Source organism: Monodon monoceros, unplaced genomic scaffold (assembly GCF_005190385.1).
Source record: "Monodon monoceros isolate NGI ecotype Baffin Bay Population unplaced genomic scaffold, NGI_Narwhal_1 Super_Scaffold_5, whole genome shotgun sequence".
NCBI classification, from domain to species: Eukaryota; Metazoa; Chordata; class Mammalia; order Artiodactyla; family Monodontidae; genus Monodon; species Monodon monoceros.
The window spans coordinates 103,035,660-103,048,244 of record NW_021703782.1 but is presented as its reverse complement, the minus strand read 5'-3'; the positions used below and the strand labels follow the sequence as shown (position 1 = coordinate 103,048,244).

Here is a 12,585-nt window from a genome sequence, read left to right as displayed (position 1 = left end):
GGAGCTGCCTGCCAATAGTGTGCTTCTGATTTACCTGTCAGCCACTGGCGTTTTCCCCACAGGTCGTTCTGATAGTGAAGGTACAATAAAGGAATGCTCCCTGTCGTGAGCAGGGCTTGAATTCTCTTTATTTTCTACAAGGCGATGGCCCATAGCCCACAGACAATCTCAAGCTTTCTAGAGAGGCTCCCAAATTTGAAACCGGGTCTATTTGCTGAATCGGCAATCTTGTAGATACCCCAGTCTGTTTTATTTGCTGAAATATTATACGGTAAAGTTAAAAAAAATCAGCAAATTCACATACTACATGCATGCCTCTCTAACAGATTTGCTAAAAGCAAACACATATATGTGCATGGAATAACCAAGCCTAATTATCTACTTCACATCGTTGAATTTTTCTGAGCCTTTAGTGTGTTAGGGAATCTGGTCAGCGGCTTCACTGTGGCTGAAAGTCTTGTAGAAATCAGTGCACTTTTGTAACTGTGAAAGTTCAAGTCCTTGACATAATTTTATTTTGTGTCCTTTCTTTGGTTTTATGGATTCAATCTGTAGAATATTGGGATGCTATTTTAGAATAAAAACTTGAAGTTGTCCAGAACATGTGAGTCCAGAATATATGAAATTGGTTGAACTAGATAAGTAGCTTGGATGTAAACAAGGCAATTAAATCTTTACCTGGACAAAAAAAAAATTGTTCTTAACATCCTTAACATTTTCCTCCTCATTTGTTTGTTGAAATTTGCATTCCTTTATACAATGCATGTCCCTGCCATCTTCCTTGCATGACCTACAGATCCTCTTAAAGTGTTAAAATGAAAACAAAACAAAATAAATCTCTCTTCATTGCAGTGATTTTTTTTTAAGGGATAAAATATAACACTATTAAAAGTGATGCAAAATCAGGGCTTCCCTGGCGGCACAGTGGTTGAGAGTCTGCCTGCCGATGCAGGGGACACGGGTTCGTGCCCCGGTCCAGGAAGATCCCACATGCCGCGGAGCAGCTGGGCCCGTGAGCCATGGCCGCTGAGCCTGTGCGTCCGGAGCCTGTTCTCCGCAGCGGGAGAGGCCACAACAGTGAGAGGCCTGCGTACCGCAAAAAAAAAAAAAAAAAAAAAAAAAAGTGATGCAAAATTATAAATACTTTAATTTTTTGGTGATAAAGTTAGTACTTTTATTTATAAATAATTATTTCCATATCTTATACACTATTGAATCAGATTTTCTGGGCCCCACCTAATGTATTGATCTCTTGTTTTACTTTTTTCAAAGTATAGTAGTTACTAACTGAATGGTCCTTTGAGAGAGATTATTCCTAACATCCCACAGTTGCTGTTCCATTTACACAAGAGTTTATTTAACTAACTGATAGGACCAGTGGGAAAAGGCTAATTCCCAAACCGGAATTACAGTGGTTGATGTAATAATAATAATAGTGGATTTTTTCCTACACTGGTATTTGGTAATTCTTTTCTTAAAAATGAAGTTTTTGTCAGTGAGAATTTTCAAGTTCCATTCAAAAATTTCCCTACATTTTACAATTAGTGGCCCTTTTAAAATTATATTTAAGAAATTATTAGGACTTCATTCTGCAACTTTCTTACTTAAATAATTTTGTTGAACTTGAGATTTTAGTTTTGCTTGAAATGAGAAGATCATTTTGAACATCCCAGATCTCCATCTCTTTTTTACCCAGAATAATGGGATGCAGTAGATTCTTGTTTTGTTTCTCATTATAATCTGAAGAACTGATGAAGATGGTCAGATGATCTTTTAAAATATTGGAACAGGCAACATACTGAAATCATTTAAGTGCTATGTTAAACTAAAATGTTAAATTTTCAATTAATAAAAATGTTTTGTAATTATCTTCCATTTGTATCGATGAAAGATTCACCCAACACCTTTGTGTTTGAACATCAGATCAATGCTACTCTCCAATTGAAGTCTAGGATTCTTCCCTTTCTTTTTATAGGTCCTTATGATTTTGGAGGGGTACTTACTAATAGTAACCGGGATATTATAAATGGAGATGCCATCCACAAACGAAATCAGTCCCACAAGGAAATGCACTGGTATGTATTATAAAAATTATAGTTCTCTCTTATAAAATATTAAGTAAAATGGAATGTTGCCTTAGACTGCTATTCATAACACTTATTTGGATTCCAGCAATATCTCCGGCTCTGACTATCTTAGGCAATTAGAATTGTTGGTTAATATTTATTTTACAATTTTTTATTGAGTATGTATTATATGTCAGGAACTATTCAATCACTGGAGATCTGTTCATTCAAGTTGGAGGAGACAATAAATATATACATAAATAATAAGGCAGGACATGATGCACGTTAATATCAAAATAAGCCTTTTAAAAATTAATTAATTTTATTTTTGGCTGTGTTGGGTCTTTGTTGCTGCACGCGGGCTTTTCTCTAGTTGCGGTGAGCGGGGCTACTCTTTGTTGTGGTGCGTGGGCTTCTCATTGCAGTGGCTTCTCTTGTTGCGGAGCACAGGCTCTAGGTGCATGGGCTTCAGTAGTTGTGGCATGCAGGCTCAGTAGTTGTGGCTTGCAGGCTCTAGAGCGCAGGCTCAGTAGTTGTGGTGCATGGGCTTAGTTGCTCTGCGGCATGTGGGATCTTCCCGGACCAGGGCTTGAACCCATGTCCCCTGCATTGGCAGGCGGATGCTTAACCCTGTGCCATCAGGGAAGCCCAATATAAGCTTTTTTTTTTTTTTTTTCCAATATAAGCTTTTTAATATAAGGTTATGTTGGTGTGATATAGCAAAAATGAAGTTAGCTGTATGATTTCAAGGAGATTTCATCCATGAAAGTTTGCTCAGTGCATTCACTGGTTGGGCCATTATGGGCTCTAAAATTTCCCTAGCTGAGAGAGAGCAGTCTCATTATAGAGGAAACAGGACTTGCTTGAAACTGCATTTCTAATAGCACTTTACATAAAAATGTAACTCTTCATATTAAAGAGTGGGGAAGGGAGGGCAGAGGGAAATGTTTCAAATTACACGTATAATAGCTAATGGTCCCCCAAGCCATGTGTTGGTGCTATAGTTGACCATAGTTGTAAATGATTTATATCAGAAAAACTTGTATTTGAAATATATTGGGGTTTGATGATATTGCTCATTGACAACATTATTTTGTATATTTACATAAATATTTATAAACTACCCACATTGTCCACCAGCCATGGGAAAGAGCATGTACACCAAAATTGTGACCTTAAGCAGTGGCTCTCAAATGCATGTTACTGGACTTTGGCCTTCTGTGGGCCACAGTGAATCTGTATCTTTAACAAGCACCCCAGCTGATTCTGATGCACATGTCCAGAGGAAATGTAGATAATAGAAGGGGAGCCCCTGCTTATTGTCTGCAATATTAAGATATAGCTTAAAATAATAAAAATCTTTAAAATGGATATAGATTTTGAAAGATTCATTGAAATAGAAATCTGGTTGTGTTATTACATCTTGTTTTCAGAACATGTTCTTAGGAGGAACTTTTTTTTTTTTTTTTTTTTTTAGGAGGAACTTTTAAATACTAAGAAAGTCCCTAAATGCTGACTTCTGAGATTTTCATGTGTATTTATTAATCCATCTTTAAATATATTAATATATATATTAAATATAGAGACTTCTCTTTAGCTTGAATATTCTTGAATAATAATTATGTTCGAATTTTTTTTTTCCAAATAAAACTGTTAACTTGTCTACCCCAGTAAATACAGACTTTTTTGGTCTTTTGCTTAATTAATCTTTGTTTTTCTCCCAGTGCTGTGACAAAAAGGAGATGTGAGCAGACCAAACTGATAATTAAGATTTCTGAGACTTGGCTGATAAAGTTATACAGTCATTCACTGTTACTCTTGTTGTTGTTTTCCCAGCCTTCATCCTGGAGATCTCTATCCTTTCACAAGGAAGCCCCTGTTCATCATTGTGGATTCATCCAATAGTGTTGCGTATAAGGTGAGTTCCATGAGTGCTATTCCACGTTAGACACTATGGCACCACCCTGAGGTAACCAATCTGAACATGTGCCTTTTTATTTTGCTTTATTTTATTTAATTTTACACAGTTTGTATTTAGTCTTTCTTTTCTTTTGAGGTTGTGCATGCTAGTCAGGATCTGGTGCTATGAATAGAAACAAGAAGAAAACGCATGAATGGACACTCAGTGGAAAATAATAAATCCTCCTGCGGGAAAAAAAATTCAAGATTTCCAAGATCACTGGTGGGAGGTTTATTTTTGTTATATAACCCAGAATAGTTTTCTTTTATAGAGGTTGAAGTATATGGGAACATTTTATTTTCTAATTTTCAAACTTTTTCCCCTCTATACACTGAGCTACTATAGTTTAAGTGGAATTTCTATCCCATGTTATAGAGTTATATTCATTGAATATCAACACAAATTGTTTTAGAGGCACTTATTATTGTTTTTTTTAATTTGCGACAGTAAGTAAAAAAAAGATGACCCTGAATTCTGAAATAAGTAACAGGGACTTAATGTGAAAATCCTTTCTTTTATATTTTGCTATAGAAGCAGTGGTTTTCAATGATTGTATAAAGAATGGCAGCAGTGAGACACTTTAAAGCTGGATGCTAAAATTCAAACAATAGTAATTTACAGGAAAATGAAAACAGAATTTTTGGAGCCCTTTGTATATGGTTGGAATATTTCATTAGTGGACAGTATACTCAGAAATATGCTGGAAACACAGATCTGCCAATTAAAATTATTTCTGTTGTGGGTGTTCATATATTAGATGGGGAAGCAAACGTTAATACGTTTATTTCAGGAGAGCAACAGAAATGTCTGGTAGCCAAAAAAGCTGACCCCAAGCATATTTTTCCATCTAATTTTCATGCTTAGTTTCACTTTTTAAAGTCGGAATTCCAAGAGCATTCATCCCTCCCTACGTTGTTCCGCATGTTTCTTGCTACCCATTTTGTCAAGTTTAACGTTACAACTTTTGATTTTTAGGAAAACTAGCTATGTACACTCTTAAATTGTGAGTGTGCTGTTGTCATTTTTAATCTTTTTGAGAGGGTGGGAGGCTGCTAGAGGAAAAGGTTTATTGGCTACCCCATTTAAACATATAAAATCAGAAGAGTCCAGGCATTTTGTGTCTTCACAGAATTCAAAAAAAGCATTCTGTGCCTTTGTCAATGAAAAGGAAACATTTGCTACAGTTTAACAATGTAACAGAATGTGTTGATGCACAGTAAGCAAGTGTATTGCTTACTATGATCTAGCATGCATTGAAAGTATTTTCACAATCTATTAATTTCTCTCGATTTAATTGGACATTATTTGATACCATCTTTTATAAGCTCAAGAATATCATTCATGTTATGTACCTGCTATTTCCAGAGTGTCGTTTGGATGTAGACTGCGTATTGGATGATGATTTTGAAAAAACACCATTGTGCATAATTGGAATTATGTCTCATGATTTAATTGTAAATTTCAATATCCCAACACCCAGGATAACAATGGAATAATAGATTTCTGTGTGTGTTTGGTGTTGATGGCACATGCAGTGTCACTACTCTAAAAAATTAAATTGTCAAGAACATTCTGATCTTTAGAAATGAAATGGGGAGCCCATGGGCAGTAGGCAAATAAGGGCATGATGTAGACTAATTTGGTCTTTTAAAAAACTAGTTAATGCCTCTGAATCAGGTGTGCAGTTCTCTGTGTTAACATATGAAAGTGTCTGACATTTACTTTTCCCACAAAGCACATAAAAATTCTTAAACTATCATTTTGCAAGTTTCTAATGAAAAAGAACTGGGTGACATGTATTATTTCTTCAGTACATACTTTGTTATATCCATTTCATCCATATGAATGTTTTATGAACATATATGTGTTTTCTAAATGTTTCTTCATGTAAATACAGACACTTCATGTTATTTCTTCATTTCAGTATTACTTTTTAATTTTTATGAAAGTAACTCATCCATATAGTTGAAAGCTGTAGTTCTCTTTCTGTGCATCAGAAACATTCAGAGCCCTCTTCAAAACCACTTGTACCTGGGTCCCAACTCCTGTGATTCTAATTTGCTTGGCCTGGGGTGGGTCTCAGGTATCAGCATAATTCCCTTGTGTGGTCAGGGTGAGATCTACTCAGCCAGGTTCCGCCAGGAGTTACTAACAACAGCAGTCTCCCGCTCTCATGCCCTACCCTTGTTTGCCTCTTCCCAGAGGCTACCATTTACATCTTTTTAAGTTAATTATTTTGGTATTTAACCATTATTTTTCTAAATCACATGCTGGTATTGATATTTCTTGATTCTTAAAGAAATATCTTTATTTCTTGTATTTCTTAAAATACATGTTTTAAGCAGCATGTATTGATATCCCATTATGGAAGAAAAATTTAGCTCTCTTTCCCCTTCCTATCCCCATTTCATATTCATACCTTTTATAACTTTTATCCACACAATAGACATATCATAATTTTGATTCACTGAATATTTAGTGCTTATATTATTATGACTATACAATGCTTTTAACATCTAAGCCACATAGTAAACTTTTTCTTTTCTATGCAACTTTCTACTTTTCCTGGAGCAAATAATGTTATCTTGCTCCTGGTTCTCTTTCTGAACTTATCACAGATTCAACCCCAAGCTCCTCACCAATTGCTTAATCTTCTTTCAGGTTGTTCAGATGCATCATTCTCTTAATTTTATCTTTGGGATGAATTCTCTTGCAAAGCCTCTGGACTGGTGCCCTCTACATGTACTGCACAGCTCTCCTCCCTGAATCTCTTTTCATTATTATTCTGGGAATTCTTCATCTCTCTTCTATATTGGAATCCCTGTTTCCTGAATCCTATGTCTTCTTCTTGGACACTCTCATTTACTCTCTCATTTTGGTTTATTCTCTCATTTTACTGTAGCATCTCCAGCAAAATGGAGCTTTCTGAGAAAGGGTGAATATGAGGTAAAATATTTGAAGTCTTGCACTTCTGCAAATGTTTTTGATTTACCATCACACTTAAATGGTAGTTTTGGTATTGATTAGAAATTATTTCCCTTCGAAATTTGGAAGGCTTTGTTCCATTGCTTTCTAGCTTCCAGTATTTCTTAAGAAGTACAAAGCATTCTAATTCTGAGTTCTTTCATGTGACTTGTTTTCAGTCCCTGGAAATATATAGGATCTTCTCTTTGTCTCCAGTGTTTTTCAGCTTCTTAACAGAGTGCCCTGGTCTGGGTTTACTTTTCTTTTCTTTTTTTTTTTTTTTTTTTTTGCGGTACACGGGCCTCTCACTGTTGTGGCCTCTCACTGTTGTGGCCTCTCACTGTTGTGGCCTCTCCCGTTGCGGAGCACAGGCTCCGGACGCGCAGGCTCAGCGGCCATGGCTCACGGGCCCAGCCGCTCCGCGGCATGTGGGAATCTTCCCGGACCGCAGCACGAACTCGTGTACCCTGCATCGGCAGGAGGACTCTCAACCACTGCGCCACCAGGGAAGCCCCTGGGTTTACTTTTAACAATGGTACTTGGCATGTACTTAGTGAGTCCTTTCAATCTGGAAACTCTGCTCATTTTCTTGAGTTGTTTCAGTGGCTTCCTCCCTTCCATTTTCTCTGTTCTTTCTTTGGAGGATTTTTGTCATTCATATATTGGACCTTCTGGTCTAGTCCTCTGATTTTTTTGCCCTTTATTTTCCATCTTCCAGTCTTTTTGCTCTGTAGGAAATTCCCTTGCCTTTGTCTTCTGACCCTTTTATTGAGCTTTTCATTTGTTCTCTAGATGTTTCTTTCACAAAGATATAGATGTATCTGTGTGTATGTAAAACATATATACATACACATATATAATTGGCTTTTATCCTGGTTGAAATATCTTCTCTTCCCTTTGAGAATGTCAATGATCATTTAAAAAATTCTCCCTGCATGGTGTCTCTTTCCTCCATTATGGTTTGTTTCTGGTGTTTTTCCTGAATATGTTGTTTTAGAGACTCATAATTTTTGCCCTTCTGCTCAGATATAAGAGTGGAAGCTAGCAAAATGGTTAGAATCTCTGAGGTTCTAGGTAGGGCTTGTCACAGTGAGCTGCTCAGTGTGGCAATCTAGCTGGGCCATTTAGTTGGGTAATCTCTGATGTCAGTGTCTTTAGGTCTTCGTGGTCTAGTCATATTCACTGAGCAAGCTCAGCTGTTCTGCCCAGAATGTAAAGGTCTATCAGCATTATGCTATGTTTTCCCTGAAGTCCATGTGTTTTTGTTTTTTAATATAAATTTATTTATTTATTATTTATGTTTGGCTGTGTTGGGTCTTCGTTGCTGCGTGCGGGCTTTCTCTAGTTGCGGCGAGCAGGGGCTACTCTTCGTTGCGGTGTGCGGGCTTATCATTGCCATGGCTTCTCTTGTTGCGGAGCATGGGCTCTAGGCGCTCAGGCTTCAGTAGGTGTGGCGCATGGGCTTAGTTGCTCCACGGCATGTGGGATCTTCCCGGACCAGGGCTCGAACCCGTGTCCTCTGCATTGGCAGGTGGATTCTTAACCACTGCACCACCAGGGAAGTCCCTCGTGTGTGTTTATATCTGCATATACATGTACCTTTATGTACCCAGTGCTTCATACTTAAAAGATTCTCAATAAATATATGTTGAATGATTAAATGAAGGTAGTCACCATTATCCTTATTTTATAGCTGCAGTAACTGCTCTTGGAGGTTAAGTATCTTGCCTAATTGATTCCAGCAGTCTTTCTCATTCCAAAGCCCAAGATGTTTCTACATTTAGAAAAAGAGGAGCTTTTCGTGCTAGTCTGAGCCTCATTTCAGAAGAGAGGAATTGAAATGCCGAGGTCTGTAACATAACAAGTGTGGCTCACATTTAGGCTCTCAAATTTCCGTCAGGGAATAGGCTTTATCTGTAATAATGTAGTACTAGTGGGGTTAAAAAAAACACAAACCTGTCATTTTGGGCAACACTTCTTTGAATTCTGCTTTTTTTTTCCTTGGAAGAAGAAAATCCTTTGAGTATTTAATTATATATGACAGAGATGGATCCCTGCCAGTAAACATGACTTACACATTTGTCAAAACAGTCATACTTATCTAAACAGCCTTGTCCTAAAGTGTTTGACTGATGACTGTAGATTGCTGTGGTCTAGGAAGGCATTCACCTTCATAACAAGATTACCTAAGAGCTCTTCTGACAGTCAGCCTCACTCATTCCATTTCCTTCTTGCTACTTTGAAAGACCGTCTCTTTGTTTTTGGCGTTCTGCAGTTATCTAGGTTTTGTTTCTTTATATTTAACCTATTGGGAGTTGCTGGACTTCTCGAATCTGTAGGTTAGAGTTTTTCATTATTGCTGGAAAATTCTCAGCCATTATCTCTTCAAATCTTGGCTGTGCTGCAGATCCTCTCTCATCTCTTTCTGGAACTCTGATTTTACATAATCATTCTCATTGTGTCTTCCATGTCTCTTGACCTCTCTTCTATATTTTCCATCTTTTTGTTTCTCTGGCTGAAATTTGGATAATTTCTTCTGATCTGGCTTTCAGTTCACAAATTCTTTTCTTCAGCTGTGACTAACTCGTTATTAAACCCATTTACTGATTTTTATATTATTTGTGGTATTTTTCATTTCAGGAAGTTCTGTTTGGTTCTTTTTCAAATAATTCACTGCCCTTTTTATAGTTCCCTATTTTCTGTGTTCAAGTTTGTTCTTTATTTCTTTAAACTTAATAAGCATACTTACTATATTATTTATTATCTGGTAATTCTTACACCTGAAATCTACTTTTGCTGCTTAAAGACACCCTTTGCTGTTTTTGTATCCCTGTATGCTTGATTATCTTTGATTAGATTCTGTAAGGCCAACTGGCCCGAGGCAGGGGAACACAATCAGATTCACAGTTTGCATCAGACCGAAATTCTCCGGACCACCCAGTTCCAGAAACTGCCCTGGAGACATTCCGGACCACCCAGTTCTAGGAACTGACCTGGGGACATTGAACCCAGCCCAGCCTTCCCGCCTTTCGAGGGGCGGGACTAACGGTCCCCCAGGATACCCGAAAAGACCACCAAATAAGGAATACCCTGCGCTCTCCCAGATTCACCACACCCCTTTCCCTTCTTCCCCTATAAAATCTTGCCCAACCCTCGCCCGGGTGCGACTTCTCTGGCCCCTTTCTCTCGGACCAGTGAACCTCGCCCGGGAGCGCTCCCTAATAAAGCTCACTTGAAGCTTTCCTCTGTTTCGCGGTGCCGTTTGTTAAGATCCGACCTTACATTTTGTGCCGAAACCCGGGAGGGGTACCAAGCCCCACGGGTTACTGCGCGGGCCGCTCCTCCCCTCCCCCAGGAGACAACCAGGGAACCTCTACTCATCCACCAGATCCGGCAGAAAACGAGGTAAGTCCCCCTCCCTTGTTCCCTCCGACCCTCAGAGTCCCTGCCCACCGGACTCGCTGTCCCTAATCGCGGACGCGTCAGGGATTCCTCCGTCCTCTTTCCGGGACTCGGGCAACTGTGGAGGCGTCCCAATTGCCTGACCGCTCTCCGACCCGCCGGGCCTCGGGTGATTGTGGAGATGTCCCAATCGCCTGACCGCCCTCCGACCTGCCGTGAATTGGAGACTGAGACCAGGGACGCCTCTCTCCCTCTCCATTCACTCAGGGACAGACTGGGGGGTCATGGGAACCTCACAATCGAAACCAGATTCTAAGACGCCCCTGGGGTGTCTCCTAGCCAATTTTACAGCCCTCGGTTTCTCCCAAGATCTCCGTCGCCGACGGCTTATTTTCTATTCCACTGTGGCCTGGCCACAATATCCTCTAGACAATCAATCCAAATGGCCTCCTGAAGGGACTTTCGATTTTAACATCTCCGTGATCTAGATAATTACTGCCGCAGGACAGGCAAATGGTCCGAGGTCCCCTCTGTTCAGGCCTTCTGGTATTTGCGCTCCCGCCCTTCCCTCTGCGTTGATTGTTCCACTTCCCAGATCCTTCTTGCCAAACAGACACCTCCTACATTCAAGCCCCTAATTTCCTTTGACGATGACCCCTCCCCACTAACCGACCCTCCCGAATCTCTTACCACTCCCCCCTTCAGAACTCCTCTCCAACCTCCACCCTACCCTGAAGCGGTCCCTCCTCCTCCCGAACCCGCTCTGGCCCCTCCAACCGCTCCCCCGCCTCCCTCAACGGTTTCTCCTCCCACGCCCCTTGCTTCGCCAATTAGTGCACGTACACGCTCTCACGACTCCCAAGATTCAAATCTCCTGTGCCCTCTGAGGGAGGTAGCAGGAGCGGAAGGATTAGAGTTTATGTTCCCTTTTCTTTCCAAGATCTCTCTCAAATAGAAAAGCGATTAGGCTCCTTCTCTGCCGACTCCTCCCACTACATCAAAGAATTTTGCTACCTGTCTCAAGCTTACGATCTAACCTGGCACGATATCTTTGTGGTTCTGACCTTAACCCCTGACGAAAGGGAAAGAATTCAAACTGCTGCCCGAAACCATGCAGATCAGGTTCACCTTACCGACAACTCTATGCCCGTCGGAGCGACTGCCGTACCTGGCACTGATCTAGGCTGGACTTATCAGGATGGCCAAGATGGCCGTCGTAAACGCGACCTCATGATCCAATGCCTCCTGGCTGGCACGCAGGCTGCCGCTCATAAGGTAGTCAATTTTGAAAAACTAAAAGAGATAACCCAAGAACCTAACGAAAATCCAGCTATCTTTCTCAATCGCCTTACAGAGGCCTTAACTCTCTACACCCGGCTGGACCCCGACACCCCGGCAGGGGCAGCGGTCCTAGCCACCCATTTTATCACCCAATCAGCCCCGGACATCCGAAAGAAATTAAAACGGGCAGAAGACGGCCCTCAAACCCCTATTCGAGATCTGGTAAAAATGGCCTTTAAAGTCTATAATGGCCGTGAGGATTTGGCAGAATCCAGCCGACAGGCTCGGATGCACCAGAAGGTAGCCCTCCAAACCCAAGCTCTTGTAGCCGCCCTAAGGCCGGCCATCTCCCATGGATCACAGCATCCACGGGGTCTGCAAAAGGCAACCCCGCCAGGGGCCTGCTTCAAATGCGGAAAAGAAAGCCACTGGGCTCGCCAATGTCCTAATCCCCGACCTCCTTCTAAGCCCTGTCCCAGCTGCGGTCTAACGGGCCACTGGAAGAGTGACTGCCCTACGGCTGGCCCTCCCTTAGCGTCTCCACGCGGGGGGCAGGCCGACCCAACGGCATTACCACTCGAACTGCTGGGATTGGCTGACGACTGACGGCGCCCGGACTCGAAGACCCCCATCACCCTCGCCGAGCCCAGGGTAATGCTACAGGTAGCGGGTAAGTCCATCTCACTTCTGGTGGACACGGGGGCTACCTATTCGGTCCTGCCTACTTACTCCGGGCCAGTTTCTCCTTCCCAGATCTTGGTCATGGGTATTGATGGCAAACCATGCTTCCCACTCCAGACAGGTCCACTCCCATGTCATATCGAAGGACTCGATTTTCCTCATTCCTTCTTAGTCATACCATCCTGCCCAGTTCCCTTGCTAGGCCGAGATGTCCTTTTCCGTTTAGGGGCC

General features: G+C 41.0%; 1 protein-coding gene across 1 annotated transcript in view; it reads left to right on the top strand.

Moving 5' to 3' along the window:
• SCAI (suppressor of cancer cell invasion) overlaps positions 1-12,585 on the top strand; it is a 136,430-nt gene that overhangs the window by 103,369 nt on the left and 20,476 nt on the right. The window contains exons 12-14 of the mRNA XM_029202334.1: positions 2-80; positions 1,976-2,075; positions 3,903-3,984. Of these exons, the coding sequence (XP_029058167.1) occupies positions 2-80; positions 1,976-2,075; positions 3,903-3,984 (261 nt within the window). The remainder of the gene's footprint in view (position 1; positions 81-1,975; positions 2,076-3,902; positions 3,985-12,585) is intronic.